Source organism: Morchella importuna (assembly GCF_003444635.1).
Source record: "Morchella importuna strain M04M26 chromosome Unknown Morimp01GS040, whole genome shotgun sequence".
Classification (NCBI taxonomy): domain Eukaryota; kingdom Fungi; phylum Ascomycota; class Pezizomycetes; order Pezizales; family Morchellaceae; genus Morchella; species Morchella importuna.
Window position 1 is genome coordinate 126,319 of NW_025763437.1, and position 19,863 is coordinate 146,181.

The 19,863-nt window shown below is 48.2% G+C and overlaps 3 protein-coding genes across 3 annotated transcripts; 2 read left to right on the top strand and 1 right to left on the bottom strand.

The window, feature by feature from the left end:
* Positions 1-554: 554 nt before the first annotated feature.
* LAJ45_09920 (uncharacterized protein) lies at positions 555-3,857 on the top strand (the record flags this gene model as incomplete). Its single annotated transcript, XM_046119451.1, has 6 exons — positions 555-794; positions 857-1,331; positions 1,397-2,061; positions 2,259-3,159; positions 3,266-3,538; positions 3,655-3,857. The coding sequence occupies 6 exons, from the start codon at positions 555-557 to the stop codon at positions 3,855-3,857; spliced, it is 2,757 nt and encodes a 918-aa protein (XP_045967302.1).
* Positions 3,858-4,714: 857 nt separating this feature from the next.
* Positions 4,715-5,959, top strand: LAJ45_09921 (uncharacterized protein; the record flags this gene model as incomplete). Its single annotated transcript, XM_046119452.1, has 3 exons — positions 4,715-4,864; positions 4,924-5,025; positions 5,090-5,959. 3 exons carry the CDS (start codon positions 4,715-4,717, stop codon positions 5,957-5,959), a joined length of 1,122 nt encoding a protein of 373 aa, XP_045967303.1.
* A 1,811-nt stretch (positions 5,960-7,770) lies between these two features.
* Positions 7,771-8,367, bottom strand: LAJ45_09922 (uncharacterized protein; the record flags this gene model as incomplete). The annotated part of the gene is made up of 4 exons (XM_046119453.1): positions 7,771-7,901; positions 7,958-7,975; positions 8,180-8,223; positions 8,276-8,367. The coding sequence occupies 4 exons, from the start codon at positions 8,365-8,367 to the stop codon at positions 7,771-7,773; spliced, it is 285 nt and encodes a 94-aa protein (XP_045967304.1).
* Between the last annotated feature and the right edge of the window lie 11,496 nt (positions 8,368-19,863).

Sequence of the window (19,863 nt, forward strand, 5' to 3'; positions counted from 1 at the left end):
GGAGTAGGAGAAACAAAAGACCGAACGAAGGGGTGAAATTTAACAGCACATAACCCCTCGTGTCATGTAAAGAATATAATGTTCGTAGAGCTAGAGAGAGGCCTGAGCAGGAAGGAGCGGGGAACAACTAAGTGGTTACAGGGATTATGGTTGAGTAACCCGGCTATGATTTATGATTGGTGACTTGACTCCGTTACCTAGTTAGTGACGTCGTTGCGGTTGCTGGTGAGGACCCTTCCCCCTCTTCTCCCAAGCATTGAGACACCGATCTGAGAACCAAGGTGGGCCTGCAGCCAACAAAAAGAGGGGCTCATTGATAACGACTCTTCTAAGTGATTCTAGATAGCTACTGGACTTCATCGTTCAACTGATTCGATTGACTACGGCTGCGGATATTTCCCACCACTAGTATAAGTTATTGGGCTCTGAAAAAATCCCGTGATATAAACGATTTCACAAGTACAGACTTTCAAAATCCATGTGCATGAGCAATCTGCAACCACGTACAACTGACGGCTGATAGAGAGATTAGGAACAAGAATCACATATCATCAATGGAATCCAGTACAGGCCCCCCTTCGCTTCGCCAGTTGGCTGGGATCACCTCATCCTCCTCGAAGCCTTTCAGGCCATCTCCCCTTGCTACAGCGACGTCAATTGGAGCTGTTCATGACAGGGCTACGAAGATAGTAGGGCCGAGCGACGGCCATGAAGGACTAAAACTTTCAGGGAGAGTTATTTCTGCAGCATGTTTTCTACCTTACTCTCTGGGATATCGTCGGGGTGGTGAATGGGTTCGTCTGTCTCCTCTCCGTTTTTGACATTGAAAGGATTCAGATATTGACTAAAGATACAGGATCTGTTCCCACGACGTGGTTCTTCGGCATTGTATGATGCTATCAGGAATCTAAGCTCCGATGCAGCACCGTGGGAGACTACATTTGTGGGGTGGACAGGTGAAATTCATGAACTTCCTCCAATCAAACCAGCTCGGTCAAATCCAACAGGGGGATCGAAAAGCTCAGGGCAGTTCCCGATATCTGCGAGCTATGCGCCGCAGATGACGAGGACCAAGTCTTACCATGTCCCGCCACCAGTTCCTTTGATAAAGCACGACGGAAATAGAATGACAATGACGGCAGACTACGGCACACAGGAGGACGAGGAAATTAAAATTTTAAAAGATGACAGAGATGAATTGGAGGGTCTCTTATCAGAGAAAGGAAAAGCAGCCGGATGGGGTGATGTTGTTCCTGTGTGGATAGGAGGCGATGAGGATGGCAAAATGAGCATTGGAGGGGTAGATAGATGGAGAAATTATGCAGAGAGAGGTATGCTTGATATGATATGGAGGTAGGGGGTTCAACACAAATACAACGACTAACTTTTATGATAGTTATTTGGCCGCTATTCCATTATATCGTCCCACAAGACTTCTCCCCTCACGAGGGGTCTGCTCTCCAGGAACGTTCATGGTGGCGCGACTACCTGGAATTTAACAACGCCTTTGCCGATGCTATCATGAAAGTGTATAAACCAGGTGATATTGTCTGGATCCACGACTATCATCTGTTGATGTTACCAGAGATTCTCCGTCAACGGGCTGGCAAAGACATCTATATCGGCCTTTTTATGCATGCGCCCTGGCCCTCTAGTGAGATCTTCAAAGTTCTCTCTCGTCGCAAGGCACTTCTTTCAGGAATGCTTTCAGCAAATATGCTCGCTTTCCAATCCGATACCTATAAGAATCATTTCACATCGTGCTGTAAGAGACTACTGGGGTACACTGAGAGCTATAATGCTCGGGGTAATGTCACGGGCGTAGATACCCACGGAGCGCATTGTGCCGTTGAAGCTTTGCCCATCGGAATTGATGTGGAGAAACTCTTGAACGCGGCCGAAAGTGCAAGCATTAGTGCCAAGATGGAAATTATCAAGAATGCGTATGTTGGGCGTCAAATCATTGTTGGTAGGGATCGGCTTGATAGTGTGCGCGGGGTTGTACAAAAGTTGAGGGCTTTTGAAAGGTTTCTGGACCTGTATCCGGAGTTTATCGGCAAGGTATGTAATGGCTTTTTTTCATCCAGTTTTCCTACCGGCTTTTCTACCAGCTTTTTTCCCAGTTTTCATTTTTTTTTTCATTTTTTTCTTCTTTCCATGCCTTTACCCCCGCAATAGGGCTTGGCGCGGGCACTACCCCTGCAGTGTAGATTGCAATTAGATCTAACGCTAAAGCTTGCCCCTCTTATTTATTGCAGGTTGTCCTTATCCAAGTCACTTCTCCGTCCTCACTATCTCAATCTTCTACCATCGAACACCAAGTTGCAGAACTAGTTTCACATATTAATGGGAAGTACGGGTCGTTACACTTCTCACCAGTTCAGCATTATCCCCAGTATCTAGAGCCAGAAGAATACTACGCACTTCTTCGTGTCGCAGACCTTGGCCTTATCACTTCTGTCCGTGATGGTATGAACACAACCTCACTGGAGTACGTCGTCTGCCAAAAAGATAAGCACGGTCCGGTCATCTTATCTGAATTTACGGGTACCGCCGAATCCCTCACCGACGCAGTAATTGTCAACCCTACAAATACCAGAGGAGTCGCAGACGCCATTGCCACCTGCCTATCCTTGACAGACGAGGAGAAGAAACACCTTCACGGAAAGCTCTACGAATACGTTACTACCAATACCGTACAAACTTGGAACTCGCAGTTCCTTAATAAACTCCTTGCAGAATTATCCTACCAGTCAACCAACTCAATGACACCAGAACTCAATCGACGACGCTTCTTGGAGGCATACCAAGCCGCAGAAGAGGGGAAAGGAAAGCGCTTGTTTATGTTCGACTATGATGGAACTCTTACTCCTATCGTTACTGATCCAGAGATGGCTATTCCCGCTGATAAGGTTGTGAGGAGCATCAAAAGACTTGCGCAGGAGGAGGGAAATCAGGTTTGGATCATCTCGGGTAGAGACCAGAAATTTTTGGAAGAGTGGTTGGGACACATCGGAGAGCTCGGATTGAGCGCGGAGCATGGATGTTTCATGAGGATGCCAGGAAGCGATACATGGGAAAATTTGGCAGAGAGTGTGGATATGAGCTGGCAGAAGGTTGTCATGGAGGTATTCTCTCGATACACGGAGCGCACTCAAGGTACATTAACTTTTATTTAACTTGCTCTCATTTCCTTTTTTCCTTTTCTTTTTTTTTTAAGGAAAAATGGGGGGAAATATGATATACTAATATAAATTTCTATCAGGGTCTTTCATCGAACGGAAATCCGTAGCTGTGACTTGGCACTACCGCCGTGCCGACCCTGAACATGGCGCGTTTCAAGCTCGCGAATGTATGGCTGAGCTATCTAACCTAATGAACGAGCTTGGACATGAAGTCGAAGTCATGACTGGAAAGGCGAACCTAGAAGTTCGACCTAAATTTGTTAACAAGGGCGAAATCGCGAGAAAGTTGGTCGAGACTTCCGATGTACCTCCAGGGTTCATATGGTGCGCCGGTGATGATACTACTGATGAGGGTGAGTACCAAGGCTTTCCAAGAGCACGCCATGTATCCCATCCCTCCCAACTGCTTAAGCTAGTGCTATTTAATCCTATTGTCCAAGTGGAACCTAAACTGATATGGTTTGAATAGACATGTTTCGAGCCCTCGAAAAAGCGGATCTTCCAAAAGAAACGGTCTTCACTGTAACTGTTGGTCCAGCCTCGAAAGAAACAGAGGCTAATTATCACCTTTTGGAACCAGCTGATGTCGTCGAGGGCATTAGCTTGTTGGTAGGAACTACAACCCTAGAAGAAATTGAGAAAGCTAGTGGGGAAGGGAAGCCAAGCCTTTAGCTCTGCATTGGCTTGTTTGTAGAACAAAAAGATAATTACGGGCTGGGCTGAACCACCTCTGTCCAGACCTTTGAGAGACAACTATATATACACTGATAAAAGAACTTTCCTATATCCTACCTTCCCGATAGATAGACTGGACTAGGAACTCTTCTTGTTGCGTTGTTATTATGTACATGTATGTATGTACGTACACACATTTGTTTTTTTCATTCTGCAATTATTGGGTTATTTTCAGGGAAGCGAAGGAGAATTTGAGCTTTATGGCTTTATATCAATAGACGGCTATATATGGATGGATATTTATTGAAATCAAAACGAGTACATTTTTCCGATCCGGTCTGATGAATTACCTTATTTATAGCCCCCCCCCTTTCCCAAAAAGCCTTTTAGGATGTATGATAAGGCTAAAAATAAGAATGCACAACCTCCTGTAATCTTGGAAAACCCAATAGTGAGACAAACAAGAGATAGCATCGTTCGTGGGGTACACTGTTGAGAAAAGTTGGACCAGGCACTGGCAAACGAACTACCATAGTCATAACTAGGCCACGATATTATGGCTGAAAACAATCCTTGACCCATCACTTGAAATAACCCAGGTGTCTGCTAACTTGTTTTCAATAAGGCCCACCAACCAGACATTGCACAAGGTTATGCGAGTGATAAACTGTGATTGTCTAGTTCAAACGCGGGTTGGCCTTATACAAACTTTGCCAGCCAGACTTTTTGCAACCGTAGCATTTATCAGAAATATCTATCCCTCTATAAATTACTAGACCTCTTCCTATCTCCTCAGTTTCATATCGCAAATAGTATCAATACATAGTCTGGTATATTTTGTCTATAAAACCACAATGACTACCGATACGAATCATGACCCGAATACGAGTCCTACCTCTGATACGAGCCCTCCTGCCTCAGATACAAGTTCTACCCCAGATATCAGTTATACCCCAGATACTAGTCCTTCCCCGAGTATTGCTCCGGATAAGAGTCCTGATTTGGTCTGATCTCCTTTTCCAATTCCTATTACACGAACTCAAACTAACCGTTTGTTTTGAAGGAGCCACGTCAAGGCATCATTGAAGATGACCCGATACCTCTGATTCGGTCTCACACGGATGTTATCATACGCATATACTCTAGGGCGTTTTCTGCTCCTGATGTAATTCTAAGCTCCACACCGCCTAAGCTGCCCGGGTTACTCACACACATCGTGTACATTATAGGTGACTCTATGGAAAAACGGCCCAAATGACATCAATGATAAGGGTCATGTTCCGGGTTTACATGCTGCTGGAGTCGTTACCATGGTTGGATCAAGGTGTAGGAGGTTGAAAGAAGGGGACCGGGTCATCTTTTCGCCCTTGAGCCCTTGTCGAACCTGTGTTTTCTGCAAATCGGTCCTGCACAATCTCTGCCCGCAGAGGACAGCACTTGGCATTCCGCCTGTAGATGGCACGCTTCAAAAGTTTTGCGTCGTGTCTGAGGATCTCTGCGTTGTTCTTCCTGATAACCTAACGTTTGAGCAAGGAGCAATTGTTGGGTCGTATGCCTTTGCTTTTCACGTCTGCAGGCAAGCCAGAATTAAACCAGGCAATAGCGTCGTTATCTTTGGCGAGAATCGTTGTGCAAAGTTCTGTGCTTCTGCGGCAAAAACCTTTGGCGCTACAAGGGTAATACTTATTGGAAGGCTGGATTGTAATTACTACAACACGAAGCCTATAGATACGCCGAGAGAAATTGCGAAATCCATACTCAACAGGTACAAACTAAATACAGGCTCCCATGTTGTGATCGAAGCGTCTGGATTGGATATCTATATGAACACGGGAATCTACATCCTCAGAAATAGAGGGACCTTTGTTCAGGCCTACACAACTGCGTATGGTTTCGATAGGCCTGCAGAGTTTCCGCTGAGGAAGGCCTGCATGAAGAATTTAGTTTTCAGGGGTGCTCGCGGGTGTCTTCCTGAAGATTTTACAGCCTCGATAGAAATGCTCGCTAGCGGTGACTTGAGCATGGAAGAAGTCAAGAACATATATGAGTTCGGGGACACCCAGGCGGCCTTTGAGAAGGCCCACAAAAAGATTAATTAAGGCCAGCAATACGGCACGCCGCACGGGAGACCTGAGTTTTCTCATCAGCGGGCCTCGAGATGAATAATTACATCACGAGAGTATTGGTCTGTCTACGCCCTTTTCGCCTACGAGCACATGTAGTTGATTGCATTGTCACTGCGTGGTGGCCGCACTATCAATGGATAGTCTTCCATGTGTTTGATTGAAAAAAGAAAAAAAAAATCGGCACGCGTTCGAGAGAACAAAGTTGCTCCAGCGCCGAGTGATACCTTGTGCAATAAAGTGGAATGCATGTGTGACATAACTATAATGATATTTGGCATCAACAGCGCCACCGCTTCTTGGGTGCCTGTTTAGGCCTCTCGAGAGAAAAGAAACCGTGAGTGACAGGTCATGAGTAAGTTACAAAATACGCAACTCTCGTGACTTTAAAACTCAAAACACTGTTTATACAGCATTCTATATAAAACGCACATATATATATAATTGATGATCTGCAATGCATACCCACCAATGCAACCAACATATACCCAAGCTACATCCAGTACCAAGTCGCGCCTCACTCATATCCCCATTCCCACATCACCAGTCCAAACACACTTTATTCCTCAACCCCCAAACCAAACACCTTATCCCCCATAACACCACGATTACTAACCCAACCCCACCCCATAACCCGGCGCGGCACCCACCAACCCGGCACACCGGACCCAACTATCCTATCCTATCCTATCCTATCATCTCCTATCCTACATACCTCCTGTATGTATATACTGTACTACTCAACGACTATATACGCACCTCCTATAACTTGTACTCCTGCCCAGCACAGCGACAGCGGACTTGCTACCCGGTGCCTATAGTTGCTTGCCCAGCTGGTCATTGTTCAGCTTGCTTTCTTGTTTGCGCGCGCGCGGATTCACGGGTGTGCTACGGCGCCATGCAATGCAGAATGGAGAATGCGATGCGGTATTTTAGCGGTGTTGAAATGGCTATGTGTGTGCGAGCGTGGGGGATGTATGTGTATATGGGGATTGGGCCCCGGGGGGGGGGTACGTCGAGTGTAGGTACTTGGTGTGTAGAGAGATGTATGCAATCAATTAATGAATTAAACAAAAATAAGATAAAAAGAGTGTGTAGAGAGTGAGTGAGTGAGAAGGATAGAGCTGGATAGCTAGATAATCGGCGGATTGGGGGGGGGGGTGAATGTGTGGGATGTGTGGATGGGTTTGAGATCCGTGGATAGCCGGCGATCTGGATGGGATGGGATGGGAGGGGTGAGATTTGGATGGGATGGGATGGGATGGGATGGGGTGGGGGGTGGTGGTGTGGATGGGTGAGGTGAGGTGAAGTGGGGAGGGCCGGGTGATGGCTCATGATCAAAAATATTATACGAAAACGAAAAGAGCGACGGAAAAACCGGTGAGTGAGATGGTGCAGGCGGGTGGGTGGGGTGTGTGTGCTTGTGATTATACAGACAGATGGATAGTACTTACATGTAGTATGTTACAAGTATGTAGAGAGTATGGGTAGTAGTACCGGCACGTCATGTGAGAGAGTAATTTAATAATTAAACACACATATGTAGATATTTCCAGCTCCCAGGCCGAGCAGGAGGTACATGTATAGCATAATCAACCCGTCGCGGGTCAGGCAGCCTAGCCTAGTAATCTAGATATCCTCCGATGATCACCGCAATACACTACAGGGCTGCCAGCCCTATATGCTGCTGGCCGGTCCTGTGAGACAGCTCTCGTTCTCTCTAGAATAACTGTAGTCAAGAAGAAGAAAAAAAAGCACCGCTCTCTGTCTACCTCTCGAGCACTGATCTACCGCCTCTCTCTCGTACGAACCTCCTCCTCCTCCTCCTCCTCCTCCTCCTCCGCCGCCGCGCGCGCCACCATCTGCGCGACCGCCGATCCGCTCGGGAAAATAGTCGTGATAGAGTTTCCGCTAGCTGCTTGTATCGACCGGCGGTGCGGGTTTTTGGGGGGGGCTCGAACATCGAACACTCACACCGCACCGTACTGTACCCTAGTTGATCGATTGCTTAATTAATTAGATACAGGTCGCTGTTCCCCGGCCGCCCCCCCCTCTTTTGATGTGGCTTTGTAATATTATAATTTAGGGTTTTACCGGCGATTCGCGGGGGAGTGACGGGGGGTGCTGCGATCGTGGAGGTGTATTGTGGAGGGGGGGCGGGCGGAGGGAGGAAGCGGGGGGTCCTAGAGTAGGTACCTTGGAGATTGTCTGGAGTAGAGTAGACCAAGTAGATGACCGGCCTGTAATAAAGTTCCGGTGTAGAGCACTCTACCTACCTACCTACCTACCTACTCCTTTTCCCTTCCCCGGTTGCTGCTGCTGTTGCTTCTAGGTGTATTAGTCGTGAGCGCATGACGTAGGCCAGCCAGCCAGCCACTGGCCATGGGCGTCGTCGGGGAAGTGCGGTGCGGTGCGTGCGGTTCGGGGCGGCGTTGTGTCTGTTATGTAATCACTATTGTACTAGTAATACTAATACAATATCGCTGCCTCGGATCCTTTCCCCCCCCCCCCCCCCCCCCTAGCTAGCTAGCTAGCTAGCTAGTTACATGTAGCTAATTAGCTGGAGCTTCGTATTGGATTCGCATCGCGACCACTGGCTGGCTGTGCTAAGGAGGAGTTACAGCGCACAGCTGCAATCGTGTAATCTAGAGTAGAGTAGCGAGAGTAGGCAAAGTGCCTACATACTCTAGAGAGGAGGAGCATGTACTCTAGAGTGGTGCTGGATGACAGCAGCAGCACGCAGACACAGGCCGCAAACCCGGTTCCGCCGGCTGTCCTCACCGTAGAGTCGGTACCCTCTGCCTACCTACTCTACATCATATCGCTTCACAGCTAGCTAGCACTGCAACTGGTAATCTACTCTAAACAATTGCAATCCCATCCAGCCCTCCCTCCCATCCTCCACCCTCAATCCAGCCGCACCAAGACCAAGTTCCAGCACTTCTGGAAGAAACCCACCGAATAACCTTCTCCCATCCCCCATCCCCGAGCGTTGAATTTGTTCAGGGTCCTACCTATGTATGTAGTTGGCTTAGTCACACACCTGGCTAGCTGCAGGGACACGGATAGATAGGATAACCCGTAGCTTCGGTTGCAGCTCGGCAATTTGCCGGTGGTGCCTTTGTCGCTTAGATAACGAGCGTCGAGCGGACTGATAACTAACCCTTCCCCCCATGGCAGGCGTGGCAACAGGGGGGCCTGGGAGGGGGGGGGGGAACGTGCGGTGGGAGCCGCATGGATATGTGCGAGTGGAGGGTGCACGCACGGGCTTGGCGGAGTTAAGAAGGGTTTGGGTTTGGGTTTGGGTTTGGGTTTGGGTTTGGGGTGATGGGTGATGGGTGAGAGTGCTTGGGGGGGGGGGTTTACAGAGAGGAGAGGAGGATGACTGTGGAGGAGGAGAAAGAGGGTGGTAATGGGGGGGACGGTGGAATTAACGAAGGAATTAAGGAATTAACGAGGATGAGCATTAACGGAGATTAACGAAATTCGCGAAAGCTACCTATGTATGTAGCTAGCTAGGGAATTTAATTATATTAAATAACGACGCAGAGCTAAACGAATCAAATAACAACACTCGTAAAGTAAAAGAAGAGAGAGAGACCCTGAATATCTGTATTGTTGATCCTTCTTCTACGTACCTTCTCTACTAGCTGAGTCTAGAGTAGCCTCTCCAGCTCTCTTGCAACTACCGGCCCTCTCCCACTTTTCTCTCCCACCCCTCCTCTATCTACCACCTCCCACCTCCCACCCGTTCCATCCAGCTCCCACTCTTCCATTCCATCCCACCGAGGGATTTAGATTACAAACAGCACCAGCGCCAAACCAAACCAAACCTTTCATCATCACTCAACCACACCATGACAGGGATCCCACGCTCTCTGACCGCCCGCCCGCCGTCGAGTCCGTACTTGCAGCACTTAATTCACTCATAGGTGTGCCACGTGATCTTGATTGTCTGTACCAAGGGGCTAAGGAGGGGGGCAAAGGAGGGACAGCCGCGGAGCGCTTGTGCTTGTGCTTGTGCCGTGTGATAGACGCCGCGCCGTTTTTTTCGTTTGTATGTGGGTACATGGGGTGGCAGAGATGGCAGGTTTTGGATGCAGCGGGACGGCTGGCTGGTGAGGTGTACCTACCTACTCTACTCTACTCTACTCTGCACCGGCCGGCGAGGAGAGGGCACCTGGTCACGTAGAGTATGCGTAGAGAGTGCAGAGGAGAGTACGTGCATGTCTTTGCCTCCTCCTCCTCCTCCTACGCTATTGCTATGTAGCTCCAGCGGCGGGCGGTTCTCGTGATGGGCTGTTTCTACGCGTGGGCGTGGGCGTGGGCGCACAGTGGTGCCCTACTCTACAAGGTACTCTATCTAGACGAGGATTTTAGCGAGTGGCGAAGAGTGTCTGTAGAACCATTGTGTGATGCTCAGGACGACTGTGGTCCGTTCGATCGAACAAACGCAGAAATGTGGTGGCGAGTGATACATACACGCACAGCACAGGTAGAGTAGAGGCCGTAGAGCATGTAGAGTAGAGCAGAGTGGTCTGCACCCGGACCCTTAAACCTGGGATGGGATGGGATGGGATGGGATGGGATGGGAATGGAGATAGGTGCAGTCGGTATTCCAATTCCACTCTACTCTATGTACTCTAGAGTACCTACCCAACCTAAGTATAGTCGCACCTCGCTATCTCGTAATTCGATACCCCGGACCCCTTGCTGTCTCGTACGAATTTGTGGGACAGGTACTGCCCTTCTCCACCAAAACTATTTGCTGTCTCGTATATCTGCCATCTCGCGGCCCCCAGAATACGCCAACGGCACAACGAGGTGCGACTGTACCCGCGTCAGGGAAAAAGAACCAGAACATGCAAGTGAGAAAGCAGGGATTATTTGTATGGAGTGGCTGCCATACAAACTACATAGGCATTTGCATGTTCTGGTTCTTTATCCTAGACGCGGGTACTAGAGTCTAATAAAGTGCAATGACAAATCTGCTGTAACGAACGGGTTTTGGTAATCCGAAGTGGAAACCTTCACTAGCTCAGTACATGGAGTGCATAGAGTAGAGTTGAGGTTGCATACAATGCATACATACATGCACTAATTCGAGCCAGGCAGACAGACAGACAGACAGACAGACAGACGCCCTCCCGCCCGCCCGCTTCCTAGAACAAGAGGCAGTAGAGTATTAGGACTACAGTCACTCACGGGGTGAAGGCGGATCCTGTCTGACGGCGGTCAGGGATTTGAGGCCAATAAAAGAGTTAGATTTTGGACGCCAAGGGCAGCCGTCAGCAGGTGAGCGACTGTAGACTCTTCCCTCTCCCCTCTGCCCCCCCGGTCGTACGTAGCGGTAATGATCTACGGGCGATCACACAAAACGAAACATCGTCACTAAGCTGTTCCCCTTCCCCTTGTACCTACTCCCCATACTAACCTAACCCTTCTCGCCAAGCCTACCCGCAAAAGGCCACGTGCAGTAGCGCGTAGGGCTAGCCCCGATACGTGCGGTGGTTTTAAGGTTTTCGGTCTAGCCGTGTTTTTTTTATTCCTTTTTATCTTATTTTTTATTTTTTTATTTTTTCCTTTTTGCCTTTTCGCGTGTAGTGGCGCGGTGCGGTGCGGTGCGGTGCGGTGCGGTGCGGCTCAACAGAAGCGATCGACGCAGGAACAGAAAACGAATGGGTAAGGATATGTAAAAAAGGGAAGGGGGGGAACGGACGGGTACCGTAAGGGGGGGGGAGAGGGAAAGGGTCTCACAGCAGCCCTAGCTAGCTGCTCAACCCAACCGGCCGGGGATGAAGGTTTTTTGGTTCTGTGGAAAAGCAAAAGAGAAAAGAAAAAAAAGTGAGGTGTGAGGTATGAGTGAGTCTTACGCCGGTTTGGAATCGTGCTGGGCTGGTGTGAAATAACGTTGTGAGGGAAAAGCTAGAGGGAATATTCCGTAATGTACTCTAGCACTGACGGTAAAGATGGCCCTGGCAGGCCCTGGCAGGGGAGGTCGTGTTCCCGCCCTAGGAAGGCGCTAGCGGGGTGGCTTGACAGGAAGAGCCAGGGAAATGCTCTACGTCATGACAGATAGCCCAGACCACAAAGGGGGTTGTTGAAGGACCAGAGTGGCGAATAGGAAGCAGTGGATTTGGGCAGAGAGTAAGAGTTTACTGTATCTGAACAGGGGTTTCTGGTCGCCTAGTCTGAAGGATGTATCGTAGATACTCTACTCTACTCATCCTTTCTCAACCTGCTTCCTTTGTCAGTTACCAGGTTAACGTTCCGTCTTACATCCGGCTCAATCGTGGGCGAGATTCATCCAATCTACTCTATCTACTCTATCTACTCTATCTGTCTACTCGTAGGTTTAGTGGTATGCAGACCCAGTTCAGTCCGGAAACGCAAAAAACTACGAGAGCAACAAGCAAAAAAAAAGGGACTCTAATAATACCTGATACCGACCAAGGAATGAACCCCCCCCGCGTCCCCGTCATGGCATGCATGAAGAAGAATAAGTCCTGTTGCCTCACGGACCCATACTGCAAAGAGATCTAGCCCTCTGAACAAAAGCCCTCATGTGTTAACCACATATGCCTTGAGCTTTCTTGAGCAAACACCAGCGCAGTATGTACCATACACCTACAAGAAAATGAATATCGATAATAACTCATCAGCTAGCTAGCTAGGCAGGTCTTCTTCGCGGATATGTTTTCCCAGATCAGCACCAGCGGATATACACTCTAGCACGAAGATCTAGATCTCTAAGGTGGTCCAGAGTACCGCAGAAACTCGCCAACTTGATTATCTCCGTGCAGGGATTTCTTCATTGATGATTGGCTGAAAGGCAGAGATCAGCTTCAGATATTTCTTCTACAAGTTAGTTTTTGGTCAGATCCGCTAGCAAAGTTCGTGAGTTTTTGCGGTACTTCTTTTTTTGTTCGAAGGTTGTGGTTCATCTGGAACACACTTCCGGTCTGTCAGACATGAGTGTTTGCTCTGATCCTCCCGTCAAAGATCTCCAGTCCCGGTCCCCCCAATCAAGGCAGGAGGTACAGTGGTTTTGATATTTGTTGTTCACTGGATAATGACGGACACCGGATGTTGACTGGCAGGGTGTTTGAGCCAATAAGCAGGCGCTTGGGTGTTTTGTCTTTCTCCTTTTGGTTGAAGCCGTCAAGTTTCAACATGATCCAATGTCCGTCGATATGGTTCAGTGAATGATTGACTGACTTAGGCAAACCCTTTCCTTCTTCCCCTTTGCTCGCAATTAACCACGTGCACTTGGCAACCGTCCGAACGAGCTACGATATCTCAACTCAACACGGCATGCCGTGTTCCCGTCTGAGCAATATAACACAAGCCTTTATTTGGGGCATGTGTTTTTGTGCGTCGTCTCTTGAAGGTTCAAAAGGGGTGGTCGCGTGGTGATCAATGACCTACTACCCCACCCCTAACCCTGGCTGTGCTGGGATCTGCGCACTGACCAAAATAAGGGTACAAGGGGGTACCCTGTCCACAGCAGGGCGTCGGCTTAATACTCCACTCTCCACACCTCAACCGAAATTCACAGATGCAGTGTGTTTGAGGATTCGATGAATCTCATGCCTTGTTATATGCCTGGTTACGAGAAGCAGAAGCAGGAAAAACCCATCGAGAATGAAGCTCGATCCACGGCCGCGGAGGCAAGTTCTTTTTTTTTTTTTTTTTTTTTTTTGCATTCCCTTTCTTTTCTTCTTTTTTCTACTGCTTTCTTATGCTCGTAAATAGACGGCCTGGAGGATTGGACTTGCTTCAGTGGTGGTTCTCGTTACGTTATGTCCACACTGCTTTTGATGATCACCGTACTGATCTTGTGTTGATGCAATTTACAGTGATAATTAAAGCACTTATTTATTGAATACTGCATGATGTTCAAGAGTTGGCTCCACACACCGCCAGAAGAAGAACGTCCCGGATGTAGGAGGAAAGGGTGAAACAAAAGGTACAGTACTGTCGTTCACGGGGTATTGGCGGACACTGGGTGTTGGCGGATTGCAGGCAAAACTTGGCTTGGCTGTCTCTTTTTTGGTTTGTTCAACACCCGTGAACGACAGTACCAACAATCTTTCCTATATGCATGCGCCGTACGGGTGTACTGGATAAAGACATGCTGATAAAGAATATTCATTATAGCACACCACAGTCATCACTTAAAACTGATCTCTCGCCCCTCGTACATACATACATACATATATACATGAGATTGAGCGAGAGGGAGAAGAAAAAAAAATAAACCTGGGGAAAGCGGATCAAGATCTGCCCCAGTTTTATGGTCCCGAGATGGTGATCCACAATTACTGGAGGGGCCGGGATTCACTACCGGATGTTTGCTCAATTCCCGTTATATTATATCTCTGAAGCTTGGAAACGAAGTGCGTCTCTGCTCTAATCAGGCACAATTCAAACGGGAGGGAAGGGAAAAAAAAAGAAAATCACGATTCGGCCCACATAAAAGACTGCATCCACGGTATGCGGTTGACGTTCCCGTTCAACTCTGCGCACTTCAGGCAGAGGCAGGCGCTCCTGCGGTGATGCAAGGCTTTCTTGATGAGGACATGGGACCCGTTGAGTTGATTGGAATTCCCCACCTTCTTCGTAATGGACCAAACCAAAATGTCCAGGCGGCCGCCTCTCGATCAATTCTTATTATTTTCTCGTGGGCTGAAACTGAAAGACTCTGAGCTATTAAACTTTGGACTCATATCATGGGATTTGCGTTGCGAGGTCATTAGCCGCATGCCCTATGGGCATCAAATACCTATGATACTAACCTGAAAATAATGGTGATCGATCCAATCGCACCTAAACACGCAAGACTCAACGCGTAACGTCTCTAGAGCTACAACTAGATAGTTCTACGTACTCGGCCAGTAGTGAGTAAAAACGGGGGGTGAAACTATCCATCTTAACAGGTACGTGAGACCCTAATACGATCAGAAATCGGGGGTGCCGTAGAAAATTGTCTCAGTTTTGTAAAAAAGACAAAAACAGGAAGATTCATGTGCGTATTAAATTGTGAAACCTCTTTTTTTGCGGCTAGCCTATTAGGACGGGTCAACCATTAGCTACATACACGCATCTGATTGAACAGAAATAATTTATAGTTAGTATGGTTGAGAACCGAACCCGATGAAGAGTTTTTTATGCCCTCCACTGGTTCTTTGGCTAGCTCAGCTGACTTATGTTTCCTAGCTGGTGTAAACTTAAACTTCGTCAGTAAAGGACCCTTTGCTTTGAATGTGGGTGAATCGTCTTTAATTATTTCCATCGAAGCTTGTGATGTCAGATATGTCAACACAAGATCGAGGCCGGCCTTCATCACAACCCCAGCCGACGATCACGTTTTGAAAACCTCGGTTAATCGCCTATGACTCCCAATTCGCGCGGTTTCTGTGATACATATCCACGGGGTGGTCGGCGGCGTCTCCCTAACGGCCCTGCTAAATATCACCAACTGGTCGACAGGCCCTTTTTTCTTTTCGATGGTGAAAACGGTACGTATTTGGCTCTGTGTCTGTGTGTACTGAAGGGTTTTCCCCATACTTGAACATCGAGTATTTTGTTCTTTTTTCCTCTCGTGCATGTAGAGCACCTTTCTTTTCCCGTTCGTCCCATGAAGCGATTGGATACCCAACTACTTTATTTGCATGCCACCCATCTTGGTCACATATCACAAACCCCCCCATCCGTGCAGCGTGCTACCTCCCAGTGGTTACCACCCTCCTCCCCCAAACACGTAATTGCAAATCCTCCTGGTCTTGTCGAGTTGCGTTTTGAGAGGGTGGGTGTAGAGTAGCACGGACAGCCCAAAGGGTCGAGCTTTCCTCTCTACTGTCATCCACCCATGGAACAACCGGCTGAGTTCCATCTAAGGGAGAAAAGGGCCCGAGTACCTTGCTCTCCTGCTTGCCCAAAAAGCCTGTTTACATATGCGGTGATCTTCGTCGTTGCTGATCACGCTAAACCTCCCCAAGAGGGACGAACCATCCATCCCATCCATCGCTAAAGGTCCGGTCCGTAGTGTGAGGTGGGCTCTGGTCCCTGTCCATATGCTGCCCTGAGGATCGGATTTATGTATGGAGACGGATGATCAATCCTCCTGTCGCACACGAGAACATCGAATTGGAGTTGTTTCATCTATTTCATTTGGTTTAGGAAAGTGGTTTGAGTCTGTCGGTGAGGTGTGTCCCTGGGCTACATGCTGTTGCATGGATTGTGGAGTAGAGTGGGTAGGGATTGAAGGTGGGCATTGTATTCCAGGGAGCTGGGCAATTGTATGTGGTTTTGTCCTATTATCTCCCTGTAGCTCCACATACCTCTATCATCACTACCCACCCGTTATGCTATGCTATGCCATATTATGCTATGCTATGCTTTAATATATATCTATATCACCCATCTATATCACGGCGATCACAACGCGAAAAGAAAAAAGGCGTCCCAAATCAAGAAAAAACCATGATCCACATGCCAGAAAAAACCAATTATATCTCGGTTAGCAACCTCAAGGGGGCAGCAGGAGTGAGTGGAGGCATTCCGGAGTGGATGGAGGCATAAGGAAGGAATAAAATAAAACGCTCGTACTCTAAAATGACCTGTGCGTGTTCTCAAGAATAATAATAATAATAATTGACCGGTTATGATTAACGTTTCGTATAACCCCATGATGATGACAGGGCAGCCCAATCATATCAAGAAGGAAGAATGAGAATTAAAAAGCTCCCTCTATGTACTCTAGAGTGCGGTCTAGAGTACCCGGAGAAGAGCAGAGAAGAGATTACCAAGGGACATAGCTAGCTACGTCCGTGGTCGATGGTGCCTTGCTGACGCATATGTAATGTACAATGTAGGCAGAAGGGGACCTACTCTAGAGGGCCAGTGCACACAATCAAAAAAAAAGTCTGGGGTACTTTTACTTTACTGCTCATGCTGAATGTAGTCTGGAGTTCCTGGAGATCTAAATATGGCAGTGCAGCAGCTGTTTAAGCAGTGTGTGTTGCTTCGTATATTGGGATCGGGATCGGGTCAATTATACAATACTCTACACGAGGTTTCCATTCCTTTCCATGGAAATGAAGTATGTAGAGTAAGTACCTACATGAAGCAGCTACTAGCTACTTTACTCACGAGATCTGATATTAGGCAAGCTTAACAATTCTACATGTGCATCTCCGAAAGTAGAGTACCTGCAACATACATATCGCGGACAAATACATATGCACATACGCCGCGTCCCGTAGAGTACCATACTTGCTCTACCTACCTGCCTGAGGACGTTGCAGGGCACTTAATTTCAGGAAAGTTGTGGAAAAAATCAAATTTGTCTCTGGCATCAATCCGCCTCGTTCGCTCGTTCGATCGCTCGCTAGGACGCTCTGGCTAGCTAGCTAGCTACTCTAGCTACCTATGCTGTAGTCATCATTGACAGAGTAGAGTAAGCGTTGGCGTCGTCGTTGACTAGCTGTCGGTGGGTGAGACATTTTGGAGTTCGTTCCCCAGCTAGTCGGTTTCGCACAGACAGCTTGTGTTCTTTTTATTTTGCGCACTCACTCGTAGAGTAGGTTAGGCCAGGTTAGAGGCCTAGGTTACGAGTAGGTTGCCACCTTGCGAGGTAGCCAGAGGTGAGGTAGAGTAAGGTAGCAACCCAAGTACCAGTGATAGGGGACCCAAGTGCGCGGTGGATGGATGGTAGGGGAGGAATACCGGTCAAGATATTTCATTTTTTTCATTTTTTTCATTTTTTTCACTTTACTTTTTTTTTTTTTTTTTTTTTTTTTTTTGACCTATTGCTTTTTGTTACGGGCAATGGCAACAAGAATGCCGATTGGGACATCTGTAGGCGGGGAGGGGAGGGGCGGGCATAAGGCAGCCTGTAGGGAAGAGGTTGTTTTGCAAGGTACCCGTTTACCCCATCTTTTGCTTTCTTTTTTGTTGTTACTGGGGAGGTGCATGTATATCTGGGGTGTTTTTTTTTTGAACGAAAAATTTGATTGTTTCAATATGGACTTGGGGGGTTAGGTATTGGGACGTTGGGGACGTTGGCCCGGACGTTGGAGTAGAGTAATAGTAGTAATAGTAAGGCTGTACTAATAGTGGTAGTGCGATTAGTGTAGTGAGTGGTAGTAAGATGTAGTAGTGGTAGTGGTAGCACCTCCGGCTTGATGCGACGCAAAGCGAGAATGGACGTCGCGTAACTTGTGGTAACGACAGAGCTTAAGCCCCAGGAAAGTAAAAGGGCCCTTTTGATACTCCCTCTTCAGTCCCTTGGCATCTAGACCGCTGCAATAGAGCCCCAATTAGGACGGCAGCCAGAATCTGGGAAGTGCTCATCGTGGGGATCAACTTGGCAACGATGCTGGGTCTGGGGTTGATGGAGGGGGGGAGGGGGGCGGTGGTGAGTTTGGTTGAGAAGTGAACGGAGGGCGGGGAGCGGAGATTTCGATGTGCTAAGTTACGTATGTGAACTGAAAACTGTTGAACTGAACTGAAATGAACTGAAAATCTGAAATGACTGACTCTGACACTACTAGTACAGAGACATAGGGTTAATCTGATGATCTCCGCTGTCAATTCGTGGGCAATGTTCGTCTCGCCTCTCAAGTGCGTTGATTATTCTACCTGTACCTACTCTAACTAGAGCATGTAGTTACATGTAGCTGCACACCACACGCTTTTTTGCATTCCCCCCCTCCTCCTCCCATCATATCACGACTTGAGTGTTTCTAGAGGGGGGGGGGGGGGCACTTCATGCCCACCTACCTTCTTGGAATCATTCCACTGCAAGTACATACATGGAGGAAGAGCGCAGGAACCACAACCTGAATGAAACCATTGAGCAGCAGCTGGCAGCAAAAAGGCATCCCTCCACCCCCCCGGCTAAGCAGGCAGCCAGGCGAAGAGTACATAGCACTAGTCCATCCGTCGCTCCCATCCCATGCTACCCCCGCCGTCCTCTCGGCCCTTTCTAATCAAAAATACCCGTTCCCTCGAGTTCGTTTTCCCCTAGACTGTTATTTACCTCTTAATCCATTCATCCCATCTTTCGTCCTCACCGCACATCCATCTTCCTCATCCTCATCCCAATTCATTCCCCCTCACTCAACCCCCCCTCCCTCTGAACCCCTGCAGAATCCAGGGCATCCCTATCACCGCATCGGCCCATCATCTACGTATACGCCGTCATCTATCTCCTCTCATTTAGTGTGAAATTTCCGTGTGTGAATAGACTATCTTTTACTACCTCTTCCTCAATCTCATCATCACCACCACCACTGTTCAATTTCCTATTAGGGTGCACAACCGTCGAAGGGTGGTGTGTGTGTGTGTGTGTGTGTGTGTGTGATTTTCAGCTACTTGGGAGAGGTGTTACAGCCAGCCAAAATAGCCCGTATTGGTACTTGCGCCCATTGTTACTACATTCTCTACTTGCTTGCTTTGCTTGCTGCTCCCGCCGCTACTGCTACTCCCTAGTTCGTTCCGGTGCTTCTTGCTTGCTTGCTGTGGTGGTGTGCTCTCCAGAGGTATATTCTTCAGTTCCATTAGTTATATTTCAACCACACCACCCACCCTTCCCATGCAGAATTCAACCTATCCACCGGACCCGCTTTCCCTCACTTTCACCTCTCCTTCCCCTTTCCTTCACTGCTACTGCTTGCTCGCCCGCTCGTTCCTTTGGGAGAGAGAGGCCGTTGTTTAGTCCCGTCAAAAGAGAACCCCATTCCTCCAGCCAGTATATACCCATACAACTTGTTACTCGCTCTGTGTCTTCCGGCTAGTTTACTGTTGGCCCGCTTGACCCACTGACTGAACCACGCCCCCTCCATCCTCGAAACAGCTTTCGTCTGATCTTCAAC